Source organism: Bos indicus, chromosome 13 (assembly GCF_029378745.1).
Source record: "Bos indicus isolate NIAB-ARS_2022 breed Sahiwal x Tharparkar chromosome 13, NIAB-ARS_B.indTharparkar_mat_pri_1.0, whole genome shotgun sequence".
Lineage (NCBI taxonomy): Eukaryota > Metazoa > Chordata > Mammalia > Artiodactyla > Bovidae > Bos > Bos indicus.
The window spans coordinates 74,700,104-74,714,287 of record NC_091772.1 but is presented as its reverse complement, the minus strand read 5'-3'; the positions used below and the strand labels follow the sequence as shown (position 1 = coordinate 74,714,287).

Genomic DNA, 14,184 nt, shown 5'->3' with positions numbered 1-14,184 from the left:
ACAGCTGGAACCAGGCAAGGCCTTAGGAAGCAGGAAGAGGAGCCTGTTAGAGCCCACGAGGGTGGGACTGAGGTGGGAGCTGCCCGGCCAGAGGTGCACCCTGCCCCGCCTCTGTAAGTACAGTGGCCCAGGAGGGCAGACTCGTGGGGCAACAGCCTGGTACCGAGAGACGGCCAAGCTGAGGAAAGTGGACAGCACCTTCAGGTGCTGCTTCCTCCCCAGCCCCAGGGGCGCACTGGCCCCACGCCTCAAGGTCCTCCGCGCACAGCCAGGTACCGGCACCGAGGCCAACAGAGCCCAGGTGCCCTGGAGCCGCACTTCCTCCTGGCCCTTGACCGTAAAACAGCCAGCTGCCCACTCAGTGGTGGCTCCAGGCATCTAGGTTTCTACCATCCCTCCACTCCCCAGGGGTGTCAGTGAAGCTGCTGCTGGCTGTGGGAGCTTGGGGCTTGCAGGTGGTTGACGCTGCCTCTGGACCCTTCAGACTTCCTGGGCACAGCAGGATGAGAAGCTAGATCCTGGAGCCCGGGGCCAGGTGTGAAGGCCCAGAAGTCACGAGAAGGTGCGCCTGGATGTGCAGTGGAGGGCTGCGGTCCTGCGAGTGGCTCCAGCTTCCTCAGCCTGCTCTGCCCTCAAGACCCTCACACGTCCTCAGGGGGGTTTCTGTATTTCCTTTTACAAATGAAACAAGGTGGCAACAGGATGGGGTGAGGAAAGGGAGGGAGGGCCGGACGGGGCTATTTACAGGGGGCCTGGAGTGAGTGTGAGGTGGGGAGTTGGGGGGACGTGGGCAGGGAGGGGGCGCCCTGGCAGAGCCACGTCTTCCTATGTCATCGGCGGCCGCCCCACGAGGCGGGTCCTGGGGTCCACTCTGCCCCCAGAGCCCCAGCAGTCCACAGCAGCACCCAGGAGCTCCTCCTCCCCGCAGGCTGTGTTAAGTGGAGTGCGGCTCTCGGCTCGGGCCCTGGTCCCGGCCTGAGTCCCGGTCCTTGGCCTCTGAGGATGCGGAGCCGCTGGAGCCATGGCTGCGCCCCGACTGTCGGCAGGCGGCACTCAGCTCCTGCAACCGCTCAGGTGTGGGCCCCCACTTGGCGAAGCCGGGCTCGTTCTGCAGGAAGAGCACGGCCGTGTTGTGGACGGCCTTGTAGTGCATTTCCTCCCTGCGGGCAAAAGCAGTGGCTCAAGGCAGGGCCCAGCAGGGTGAGCCCAGCCCGGCCCTCCCGCCTCGCCCACCCAGCACCCACTTCTTGCAGACGTGCTGGGAGCCACTGCGGTACTCGTGCTCGAAGGCAGGCAGAACCAGCTGGTGGCGCTTGAAGCGGCTCTGCTCCATGCGGGTGAGCGCTGGGGTTGGGGGTTCTCGCCACTCAGGGATGAACACGATGAAGGACAGGGGCTCTGGCGAGCTCTCGAGCAGTTTCTGTGGGAAGGGTCCCAGGGAGGGTATCAGGGGCTTGCACTCCAGGCCGCTGGCCCTCAGGCTTGCCAACCAAGCCCCCACACCCAGTCACACACCCACCTCAAAGTGAGAGACCATGGCGTCCATGAGCTCCTCACAGAAGGGAGGGTTGGCCTCGAAGGAACCACTCAGTGGGGAGAAGTCCAGGCAGGGCCTGGGGGAAGAGGCAAGCGTGTAGGTCCCACCAGGACCCAGCCCCTCCACCAAGAACAGGTGCCACCCCCACCACAGGCAGCCCTTTGGAGACAGGGCTCTGGTCAGGCCAGGGGCCAAGGGCCACCCTTGGTTTGTTCTGGGACAAGAGGTGGCCCGCTCTGTTGAACAGCTGAGGACAGAGAGGCTCAGGCTTGGGGGCCAAGTCCACGGAACTGGTTAGGGGAGGAGGTAGGGCCCAAACCCAGTGGTGACCAGGCTGCCTTCCCGCTGGCCTGGCTGCCTCCGTGCCCTATCCGCTCACTGTGGGACCAGGTGCTCCGCCTCCTGACCCAGGATAGTTTACTGAGCGCCACTGGCTGGGTCAGGGCTGGCATAGGTTTCCAGACCTGCAGCAGCGTGTCCACGGCCACAGGGCTGGTGACGGGAGGCAGGGACTCCACCTGAAACTGCTCAGGCCCCAAGCCCTCCAGCATCAGGAAGCAGCTGACCCTGGTGGGCTCTGTAACCGCCCAGGCCCGAAGCCCCTCAGCATCAGGAAGCAGCTGACCCCGGTGGGCTCTGTGCCCTGGAGGACACTACCCAGGCAGGAGGCCCAGAAGCATGGGGCACTCACCCGCGGGAGCCGAAGTAGCCGTCTGTGTCAGGAAAGGCGGAGCAGTACTGGCGGAAGTAGCAGTTGAGGGGCGAGGCGAAGCACTCGAAGCTGACGCCGAAGAGTCGGTGCAGTGCCTCAAAGACGTGCACCGGCAGCGAGCCCTGCAGGCCTGTGCCCTCGTAGAGACCCACGCCGAACATCATCTGCGGAGCGGCTGGCTCAGCCTCGGGCGGCCTCCCCGCCCTCCGGGTCAGCCCGCCCCCAGCCGCCCCGGCCAGTACCTGGTACCGGCGAAGCAGACACCAGACCCGGGGCAGGAATCTCTCAAAGGCGGAGTCGTCGATGCAGCTGTAGCGGTAAAGGAGCCACTGTGGGGCAGAAAGCAGTGGGCTTCAACTGCAGCCCGCCCGCTGCCGCCCCCTCAGCAGACTCCAGCTGAGAGAGAGCCGGCCCCGCGCGCCCTGCTGGAGCCGCCTCCCGCCGTGGCTCTTACCAGCTTGCTGAAGTAGTTGCGGCTGACCTTGACCATCTCTCCCTTGTAGCGGACGCAGACCACGCTGTTCTCCACGTGCATCTCCACGCTGGGCATGGGGGGCGCGGGCACAGCCAGCCGCACTGGGTAGCAGTACACCAGGCGGGGCTCCACCTCAGGCGCCTCCACCTCCTCTGCGGGCAGGAGCGCGGGGAGGCCGTCACCCTGACGCTCTGGGCCCACCCAGGCCAGGCGCTTCCCACGTGTGTCCCGGGGACCAGGAGAGGTAAGTCCCATCCGGGGAGGAGTGAACTGCAGCTCAGGGACGTGACGTGACATGAAAGTCGCTCACTCGTGTCCGCCTCTTTGCGACCCCATGGACTATACAGTCCATGTAACTCTCCAGGTCACAATACTGGAGTGGGTAGCCTTTCCCTTCGGCAGAGGATCTTCCCAACCCAGGGATCGAGCCCAGGTCTCCCACATTGCAGTGGATTCTTTACCAGCTGAGCCACAAGGGAAGCCCAACAGCAGCTCAGATGGTTCAGTAACTAAGGAGACAGCTAGGCAACAGGCAGGAGCAAGAAGCGGCGGTCCACATCAACACACTCTGAACCCACTCAGGCCACCATACCTTGGGGCCTGGTGGGCAAGCTGTGGGTTTGCTGCCATGGAGAAGTATGAGAACTACACTGCCTGCCTCCTAACAGTCATGAGACTGTGCATAGGGCTCTTCTGGGGCCCAGCACTTGGAGGTCCCCGAATCCTCACACGCCCCTGTGGCTAGGTGTCACCCCTCAGAGAGGCTTACAGAGGACGGACGTGAAAGCAGGCCGCCTGCCTATCTCCCTGTCTGTCTCTCGCACCTCCAGCCCTCCCTTTCTTAGCACTTCTGTTTCCCGGAGGGCGCGGAAACCCCAGAGCCAAAGGTCACAGCAGGTCCCACTGCTGGGAGAAACGGGCCTCCTCGAACCAGTCCATGGCCTTGAAACTCAGCCTTACTTGTCCCTTCTGTACCACCTGGTGCCCTACCTGGGATGTTGTTTTCCTTGAGGATGGCAAGGTGCTTCTCTCGGATCCGTTTGACGTACTCCAGGGAGATGTGGTAGATCTTGCTGCAGATGCCTTCCACGGAGTCCTTGGCTGCAGCCGAGACGTGGGGGCCACACTGCCTCCGGAGGTGTTCCAGGCGGTCCTGAGGGGGAGAGACTCCTGGTCAGGCTCCAGGGGCTGGTGTGGGAGGGCTGTCAGATCCCAACTGTCCTCGTCCTGAAACAGGCTCTGCTACTTACTAACTGTGTCACTTGGACAAATCCCTTGGCATCACTGAATCTTATTCCTCAACAGTTAAGGCAACACAAAATACTTACCTAACGAGGCAGTTTGAATATTAAATGCACTCATTCCCATTAAGGATCTGCCATGCCCTTGGTATACAATTACGTATCTAATAAAAGCCAGCACTTACTACTGGGGTTACACTAGGGCAAATCTCTTGCTGGGGAAACAGACAAACCAGGAATAATCCCTGCTTACAAGGCATCTGCAGTTTATGGGGAGAATGGCTGTTGTAAAACAGGCTCTCTGGGCACTGCAGATGTGGATTTGCGCCTTCAGCGATTTGTAAGGTTAACTGTAGGCCTTTGTAATTACGCTGAATTGCACATGTCACAGTGATGGGTGAAAATGAGTCACTCTTGCTAGTGAGGTCACCTACCTTTATCACTCTCTACGTGTCAAGTACACAGTTACTATCGTGAAGTGCGAAACCTTGTCTCTTGTGAAAAATGGTCCTGAAAAGAAAGCCCATTGCTAGTGCTGGTGGAGAGTTGAAGAGTGATGGGTTTGGGCCAGAAAACAGAATTGTTTTGGACTATTAAAGTGGGCGGTTGAATCTGGTGGTAGCTCTGAACTGCAGTAGGGCCGCACACACCAAGCAAAGGCAGTCTGTCCATCTGTTTTCCAAAAATCTAAAGGGAGGTGTTGGAACATTCATTAAGTTGAAAAGGCAGCTTACTTTGGTGTGTGGCCAAGCACAGGATTCCAGTAAGAACCGTAACAGAAGTGTTCTTTGGGAGAAAGCCAGGAGCTGAGAGGAACGGCTCCACAGACATGAGTTGGGGACTTGATGAGTGTCAAAGGTCGGCCGAATGCACAGGAGACGGCTGCCATGGGGGCCCGCCTGGCCTCGGCAGGCAAAGTGGGCTTCTTGGAAGCAGTGGCCTTCCACCCAGGGCTACTCACCATGTAGTCCTCCTTGGAGGCAGAGTGGTCCTTCCGCAGCCAGCTGAAGGTATCCTCCACGTTCCACTTGACCACCTTCCTGCTGTCAGGAGACGCGCTCCTGCCAGTTGAGGGCGCATAAAAAGGGGCTGGCTGTTAAGCACCCGCTGCCCACTCCTTCCTTCTCCCATTCCGCTGCCACTGGTGTTTGGGCATCAACACCCAGGCTGACAGTGCAACCCTTGCTGTCTGAGGGAGCAGGCCCCACTCCAGCCACCAAGCGTCATGACCGGGCCCCAGGGGTGGGCCTGAAGGCCCAGGCCCTCCCCTCACGCTGGCCGGAGACCCGTCACACTGGGCCAGGAGACAAGAGCCCAACAAACCTGGACTCGATGAGCCGCCTGGCCGCCTCTGCGTACTTGAAGAGCAGACGCTTGGCCTCCTCCCGGAACTTGATTCGGGATAACCTGGGTCAGAGAGCAGGGAGTGAGCCTGACTACCCTGGCCTGGGCACACACACCAAGAGGCTGGGGTCGGCTGGCCTGGCTGGGGGGCATACCTGATGGGAATGTCATTCATGATTTCGCGAAACATGGAAGGTGACACCACCGGCTCACAGTTGCTTGGCAACAGGGGGTCAGAGCCTTTGTCCACAACCTTGCGCTCTAGCATCCAGCGGTTGAAAGATTCCCGGGGGGGCTCAATGCCTGTGGGACAGGACAGTAGATCAAAGTCCAGATTCAGTCAGCAGGCGCCATGGGGCGGCACCGGAGGCGTGGTGTGGGCACCAGAGGTGCCACAGTAAACAAGGGACAGCCCCCGCTATGTCAGGAGCTCAGTCCCAGGCAACATCTCCCGAAGTGTATTCTGAGAACTGCTAGTTCCATAAAAGGCACAAGGCGTAACAACGCAGGGACGGATGGATTCTGTATCTCAACCAAGTTTAAGCCGGCTTATTAATAAAAGCTACAGTTTACTAAGCACTTACTCCCTGGAGTAACTGTGTGAGGGGTAGGTGCTCGGCTTTTTACGCCCTTTAAGATACATAAAAAGGCTGTGAGTACTGCCTGGCAGACAGTGCCTAGTGCCTATTTTTTGTTGTTCGGGTGTTGCTGATGCTACGTAGACACCCTTATGTGGACTACCGCTACCTTACAGGTGAGAGAACCCGAGTGCAGAGAGGTTGGTCAATAAGCCCAAAGTCACAGAGCAGCAGTTACTGGAGCTGGGACCCCTCCAGAACACAGGCGCAGCCCCTGGGTTCCACGGTGCCACTCCCTGAGCCCCACTGGCCAAGCCCCAGCTCCAGCTCATGGTGAGCGCACACAAGGCAGGTGGGCCCGGGAGGCAGTACCCTCTCGCTGCTGGCACAGCTCCCGGTAGTGCTGCCGGAGCTTCAGGATGAGCTGGGAGCGGAGCAGCTCCACCTCGGGGTGTGGAGGCAGCACCTCCGAAGGCCCCCGGTGCTTGATGACCGCGTTGGTCTGAATGTCCAGATCCCAGTACACCCTGGGGGCACAGACAGAGCAATGAGGAGGCGGACGCCCTGCCTGCTTCCCTCTCCGCTCCCCACACACACACAGTCCTGGGCAGGCCAGCCATCCAGGATGCGCAGCAGCAAGGACTCACTCTGTGGGTCGGAGGAGAGCTGCCTGCTGTTTATCTTCAGGGGACGTGCCCCAGATCTTCAGCGTTGGGGTTCCTGGGATGCTGGGGGAGCTGGGGACTGACGGGCCCGTGGGCGTCATGGGGATTTCAATCTGGAGTAAGAATCAAAGGTCTGAGGTCAGGGGAGCTGGCCGGGCTGCACCAGTGCGAGCCCCACCTCCTGACTGACTGCCGAAGCCCAGCGCACAGGGGCCCTGCCAGCTGCCTGCCCGCCCCAGTCCGCTGACACTCACCTTGGGCTTCTTCACGCCGTTGCCGCTGGGCTGCTCTTCCGAGAGCTGCCGCTTTCGGGGCTTGTTCTCAGCCAGGGGGGTTTCCACCAAGCTTGAGTCTTGGGGCAGGGGGGTCGCATTCAGCCCTAAAGGGTCCGACTGGTGGAGGGAGACCAGCAGAGTTGCAACCAGGGCCGGCGGCTTAAGAGCCCCAGTACTCGAGTCCTGGCCCCCTCCCGCCCCTACTCCTACTCCTTGGAGAAGAGCACAGGGGCTGGGGTGCAGGACGAACACTGGGCTCCGCTCCTGCAACTGTGCACCCCAGGCCAGGGCCTTCTCCTCCCTGGTGGGCCGTGCTGAGCCCTACCTCGCCTCTGAAAGCATGATTTAAGGGGTCAACGCAGGTGACCAGTTTAAAACGCCGCCTGGCATGAGAACCAGAATGGGGGGATTCCCTGGCGGCCCAGTGGCTAGAACTCTGTGCTTTCACTGCTGAGGGCGAGGCTTTGATCTCCAGTCAGGGAACTAAAGATCCTGCATGCTGAACAGCACGGCCAGAAAAAACCAGAACGACAGGAATAAAGGGGAAACTTAAGAAACACTTGGAACTCCTGTGGTGATACTGAGAGTATGAGTGTGACGGCGGACAGGGTGCAAGTCCTGCTCTGCCTCTTACTGCTTTGAGGTCTTGGGCCAGTCCCTTCCCCTCTCTGAGCCTCAGTGTGTTCATCTGCAAAATGGGGGTGGACTGTGCCCAGAAAACAAAGTCTGCCCCAAGTGACAGGGACCCAGACAGACGGCCCACACCCACACGTCCCCGTCACGTCAACACGGGCTCCCAGACAGTGCTGCTCACCGCTTCCCACTTTCACTCAGCTAACCTCACACGCTGGTTCTCGAGGGAGCCTTCCCTGTCCCCCTCCTTCCCTAGACCCGCTCAGCACCCCTGCTGGGCTCTGACCCTGTTTTCCTGTGGGTGCTACACTGTAATCCGGGGCGCCCCCAGCAGGCAAGGGCAGGACTAGATCTACCTTGCTCACGACTGCATCCCAGGCACAGTGCCCAATGTGCTACCCAAGCTCAACAGCACCCCCTCACAGAATCATCTTCCTGTGTCCGACAGTCTCTGCTACTGGAGGACAGCTTCCAGGTGGGCAGGACTGTGTGTCTGTCTTGCTGGGCACTGTGTCCCCTGGCCCTGACACAGTGCCAGGTGAGTTAACAGCTGCTCAAGGTACATTTGGGGAAGGCCCAGATGCCAGAAGCCGCTGAGACACCACCCGGCCCCGCCCCACCCCGCCCCGCCCCAAGGCTGGCACTCACAATCACGTCGTGCTGGCCGAGCACAGGCATCTCCCACAGGGACTGGTTGGTGAATCGGTTGAAGTAGTAGGGACGGTTCTCCCTTCGGCTCCAGCACTTCTCCCAGCCTGCGTGCACCAGCTCCTCTGCAAACAAGCACGGAATCCAGCCAGGGTCACGGCTGCTCCTGGGCACCCTGCCGACCCCACTGCCCTGCCACGGCCCCTCGCTGGTACCTGGGAGGTCCTGCACCAGGCGGATGGGCTTTGGAGAACAGGGCTGGCTCTGACTGGAGGTGCCGGGGGAGTGACTTAACAAGGATGCTTCCTCCCGGGGGCTGCCGTGATTCTCATTGGCCATCTCAGCACCCACACGGGACCTGCCACACAGAGGACTGAAAGGTGTCAGGGCCAGCAGGGCGTGGAGGTCGATCCCCCCCACCCCGCGACTGCACCTGAATTACAGTCCACCAAGGGCCCCAGTGACCGCCTACACCTGTGAAGCCGATCCAGTCCCATGCTGGAGGGCCAGCCTGCTGCCACAGGAGCCCTCAGGCCTACGTTGCTGTTCCCTCAACTGTCAAATGGGGGCGCTCCCGTTACTCTTTTGGCCTGGAATTCTCTTTCCCCATCCATGTCTCTGCCTGGCTTACCACTAGGTCCTCCATCCTCCAGGAACCCGTCCTTCGTTCCCTTCCCCAAGCTAGGCGGTCAGAGTCCCTCCCTAGGATTGTAGCACTCAAATCCTCTGGTCCATCAACTCAGTTTGCCCCCCCTCCATTAGACTGTCAGAACTCCCAGGCCTCAGAAGTGGGTCCAGTTTGGCTCTCTCTGGCGCTCAGCAAAGTACCAGGGACCAGCAGAGCTCTATTCATTCTCCGAATGTTTACCGAGCACCAAGCACCAAGAGTGGCAGACAAGATCAAACAGGGTCTGCGCCTGAGAAAGTTGTTCCCATAAGAAGCAGCAATAACTGCTCCTCTTCCCTTTTCCTACCCAGTAAAATCTAACTGGAACACAGCCCAGAGCAGGAAGGAGTACGGCTTCAAATTAGATGCCTCCTCCTAACTACAGACCAGGAAGGTATCTGTTGCTAAAAGAACCAGTATGGCTGAGAAGGAATTCCGAGTTCAGTCCTTCATAATCCCCAGGTGAAAATTTACTTTAAATGCCCACAGAAGGGTCAGCTCCTTCTGATTAGCATTCTCTATTACCCCACCCAAAGCACACTGGCACAAGCCTCAATGGCCAAAGTGGTTCCCAACCCGGCTGTCAGACTCCTAGGGGGGCAACTGAGATCAGGCTGACACTCCGAGAGTTGTTTCAGTGTTGTAACACCCAAAAGAAATCAAACGTTTACCCACAAAGAGACCACAAAGGCATAAACACTGGTTTTTCTCTGCTGCTGAAATTTTATGAACTCATTGTGGCCGCATTGATTATTTCATGATGATCAGAAGCTGATGTTGTTGACAACAGCATAGCAATCATTGGGTGGTGGTTTTTATTGTACATTCAGTCATAGACATCATTGTTAATTTGGAAAAGGCAAAGTGGTCACTTCGTCTGTACGGTATGGCAGCTAAAAATGCAGGGAGCAAGAGAACACACAACAAAAGGGGGCCAGGATAACAAAAGGGCTTGGAACCACCAACCAAGGGAAGCTGCCTTGGTTCTCTGGGGAAAAGGATGCCCTGTGCCTTAGGGCTGACCCCCAGGTCTCAAGGCTGAACAAGGTCCCTCTTTCTCTCACCCTCTGGGGTCTGCAACGCTAGCATGAGAGGGTTTTCTTCTCCGGCCAGATGGACCCCCACGTCACCGGGTCCCACAGAGGCAGTGTGGGGGGGGCCTGCAGGAAAGCACAGCGCAGGAGGATGGGCTGGTCAGCAGTGGAGTGGACCGGGGCCCAGGGGATTCCTTGCATCAGCAACTGCAGAGCAAAGAGAAGAAAAGAGTCGCAGACCTATGAAACGCTGTAGAACAGGGACAATGGCAGGAGAGGCAAGGAGAGAGCACGTCGGGAGCCCCAGGACAGGGCAGGACACACTGCGGGAGACATGGGGATTCAGGGATGAAAACAGCATTTCTCAAGCTTCCCAACAGCCCACAGGTTCACCTTCACGGACTCGCAGCCCACACAGTCCCCCAGGGCTGAGGAGGGACCTGAGCCTGCTTTAATGCTCTGCTCTGACGGTTGTCACATTTTTAATAAGTATTTAACAAAGGGCCTGTGCTTTCATTTGGACACTTGACACCACAAATTGTAAGCTGGTCTGGCCAATCATAGTACTAAGACAAAAGTGAACAAACATACACATCGCGGATCAGGCGCAGCCCCACGCCACCTACAGTGAGTGAAAAAACACATTTCTTTGAATCAGGTCTTTAATTCTAAAGACAATAAAATATGCAAATGCATTAAACAACAGAGCGTGTTCTCCTTTATTGAAATACTTTTCCCCAAGCAATACTGTGTGATACTGGTGCAGCAGGTAGGTCAACTATGCAGAGAAGGAGCAAGCAGTTTAGTGGCCTCACCGTTTCGTGAGGCCGAACCATGACACAGCAGTGTTTCCAAAACGAGCTGTGCATCAGAAACACCAGGGAACTTGTTTAAAAAATCCTCAGATTCCTGTCCGTCACTCCACATCGTAGAGAAACGGGGAGGGGAGGTACACAAATATCTGTATTTTTCACACACACCCCCCAAGACTGGGGCTGGGAAACCGGATGACTAATTTTCTCACTTTACACCACTTCAAATCTTTACCAATTTTGTTATGATTAAAAAGCTTTTTAATTTCCCAGGTGATCTGGATACAGCAGGTCGATGGCTAAAACACCAGGTCTGGGTTTGGACAGACCCCGGTTCCACACGCTTCTGCCATTTTCCGACTTCAAATAAGAATCATTCGGCCTCTACGGTCCCAATGCGTAGAGCCTAGCACATTGTACACTCTCAGTAGGAAATAACTGCTATTACTAAAAGAACCTTTTTATTTATCTTGTGGCTTCCCGACCCCCAGGCATACCGCAGTTCAACAGTGCCCAGCAGCTTAAGGATAAACAACTGTATCTGCGCAACCACAAGAACCCACCAGAAGGTGAAAAAAAAAAAGACTCCGACTCCAGGATTGGAGGAAGATGGGGCGGGATCATCCAGTAACGCACCAATCAAAGTCCTCCGACCCAGTAGGGAGGCGTCAAAGAGCTCCCAAAGTGCGCAGGCGCGGGGGGCGCGCGAAGGAGGAGCTGGGCCGACTCCCAGCGCGCGCGCACTTTCCCCCTACCCTCTAGCGGGGGCGGGCTGTTTGGCGCGCGCGCGCCGGCCCATCTCCCGGGCTCCGCCCCCCGCCCCGCCGCGCGCTCCCGCCCCCGGGCTGAGGCGACTCAGAGTCGGCGCCCGACACAAAGGCGGTGGCGGCGGCAGCAGCGGAGAGGCCCTAGAGGCCGCTCCGCCCGCGCTCCCCGGACCCAACTCGCTCATCCAGGCCACCGGCTCGGCCGCCCACCCGTGGGCCTAAGATGGCGGCGGCGGCAGAGACGGGACAAGCGGTAGCCCGGAGCGGAAAGCGCCGGAGGGGCCACCGCCGCCTGGCTTCGGAACCCCAGACCCTGGCGCGGCTCGCGGCGGGACCATGGCTTCCCGGGGCTCTTACCTGCCCGCAGCGGACTCGAGGGGACGCGGTTACACGTTCTGCTCGACCGCCCGTTTTGCCGCCTCCGCCTCGCCCTCCCCAACGCCGCTGCCGCCATCTTGTGTCCCGGGCCGGGACTCCGCGCTGCGCATGCGCTGGTACCGCCTCTGAGGGACTTCGCCGCTGCCGCGCCGCCATCTTGAGTGTGGCAGGACCGGCCGGCTCCTTAGACCCCGCTTGCTTTGGGCCCCCTCCCTTTCTCCCTTGTCCTTCCCTGCTGTTCCAAACGGGTCTAAGGGACGGGAGGCAGCTTTGCAGGCCCTGGGGTGTGGACTGAGGAACGAACCCACAAGCACGTGCCCTGCCTCAGTTTCCCCCGCGAGCACACCCGCCTGGAGAAATAGGGGGTGTTCCCCTAGGATTTGGGTGGGCGGTGCGGCTGCAAGGTCGAACTGAGTATGCGCACCAGGGGGCGCGGGGCGGGTTTGAAACCTGCGGGGACTCGGCTCGGACGCCCACCCGGGGGCGGAGTCCTGGTGACGTAAGTTCTGGACGCTCGGAGGACCTGGGTCCTAGCTTCGGGGCAGCTCTGCCGCTTTTCTGCAGTCGCTTGTTTTCTGGACGTGAGTCTAGGATGTTTTCCAACCACTTCTCGTATGCAGGCTGCATGCACATCGAACTTTCTGCCCTAATGAGGCTGCACAAGTTCTAAGAACTTAGAAGAAATTCAAAATGGCCCTGAGAGACTTAGAATAAAGATGGCTTTTGCCAAAGTTGGAAAATTGTAAACTAAATGTATCAGAGGACTTTCCAACACTTAATATCGGTGGTTGCTAGTTGCAGTCCAAAACCTCACTGAGAACTCAATCCTGCCACAAAAGTTAGTTAGCCCAGCAGGAGGCTGGCAATCGCTAGGAGCCCAAGGCTGGCTGCCTGCAGGGTTCTTTGGTAGGGGCGGGCAGAAGGCACTAGCTCCACCTCCCTCTGGCCTCCTCTGGAAGCTGATCTTCCAGTCATAGTTGAGGAAGATGGGCTTGCCACCTGCTGTGACGTCCCCTTCCCACGTGGAGCCTTAGCCTGAGCTGGGCTGTGGCTTGTGTGGTGGTGCCTGGTCCCAGCAGCTTGGTGGGGTGGGGTGTGCTAAGTCGCTTAAGTCGAGTATGACTGCGACCCCATGGACCGTAGCCCGCCATGGTCCTCTGTCCCTGGGATTCTCCAGGCAAGAATACTGGAGTGGTTGCTGTCCCCTCTTCCAGGGGATCTTCCCAACCTGGGGATTGAACCCCCATCTTATGTCTTCTGCACTGGCGGGCAGGTTTGTTTTTCTTTTACCACTAGCGCCACCTGGGAGTGCCAACAAAGCAGAGACAGTACTGTAACAAATAATTAAGAACTAGGCTTCCCATCAGTGTGGGTTCAAACTCCTCCTCCATTCTAGATGTATGGCCTTGGAGGAGTTGCTTAACCTCCTAAGCTCTAGTTTTCTCTAATGGACAATAAGGCTGTCTACATCATCAAGATTTGCTGAAAATTAACTGGGATGGTGCCTGTGGAAGTACTCAGCACAGCATATGGCACGAACTGTGCCGTGCTTAGTGGCTCAGTCGTGTCCAACTCTTTGCGACCCCATGGACAGTAGCCCACCAGGCCCCTCTGTCCTTGGGGATTCTGCAGGCAAGAATACTGGAGTGGGTTGCCATCCTCTCCTCCAGGGGCTCTTCCCAACCCAGGGATCGAACCCAGGTCTCCCACATTGCAGGCGGATTCTTTACCAGCTGAGCCACAAGGAGGCACTAACAGATGTTAGCTATTATCACCTCACGGGGTTTGAGGATTGCTCCAAGTAGATCTGAGCCCTCTGGAAATAAACCGGCTCCTTGTAGGCACAGTAGGTGCAGTGATCCTGCCCTCACACTGCCTGCCATTCACTTGGGAGGCTTGACAGGCAAGGGCTTCATCTCAGACACACACAAGGAAACCACATACCCTGCTTTGGGACTGTCTTGATTTATGTCTGTTATCCTGGTATAGTTATTAATATGGCTTGCTTTCTCAAGAGGGCCCTGGTACGGACAATAAATTATATGGTTACTCTAGACTTATAGAATGCCCCGTGTTACAAGCTCACTAGCTAGTTCTTATTAACACTGGAGTGTAAAAATCGTATAGTGATGGTTACCTGCTTGTCGTCCTGTGTATTCAATGTAATTTTTCATTCCTTAGCACCAAATAACCCAAGTACCTATCTTCTTTTACCATGTAGTCCTCTGCAAGATTCTCCCAGGTGGTGCGGTGGTTAAGAATCTGCCCGTCAGTGCAGGAGATGCAAGAGAGGAGGGTTCAACCCCTGGGTCAGGAAGATCTGGGGGTAGGAATGCACTCCAGTATTCCTGCGTGGAGAATCCCATGGATAGAGAAGCATGGCAGGCTACAGTCCATGGGGTTGCCATCGGACAAGAC

The 14,184-nt window shown here is 57.9% G+C and overlaps 1 protein-coding gene across 1 annotated transcript; it reads right to left on the bottom strand.

Moving 5' to 3' along the window:
• Positions 1-651: 651 nt before the first annotated feature.
• PCIF1 (phosphorylated CTD interacting factor 1) lies at positions 652-12,185 on the bottom strand. The gene is made up of 17 exons (XM_019972499.2): positions 11,746-12,185; positions 9,840-10,016; positions 8,324-8,466; positions 8,109-8,233; positions 6,807-6,944; positions 6,535-6,665; positions 6,260-6,414; positions 5,465-5,612; positions 5,289-5,372; positions 4,927-5,026; positions 3,715-3,877; positions 2,704-2,876; positions 2,492-2,578; positions 2,229-2,413; positions 1,520-1,613; positions 1,245-1,420; positions 652-1,160 (listed from the first exon to the last, which is right to left on the bottom strand). Exons 3-17 carry the CDS (start codon positions 8,445-8,447, stop codon positions 935-937), a joined length of 2,109 nt encoding a protein of 702 aa, XP_019828058.1. The 5' UTR covers positions 8,448-8,466; positions 9,840-10,016; positions 11,746-12,185; the 3' UTR covers positions 652-934.
• Between the last annotated feature and the right edge of the window lie 1,999 nt (positions 12,186-14,184).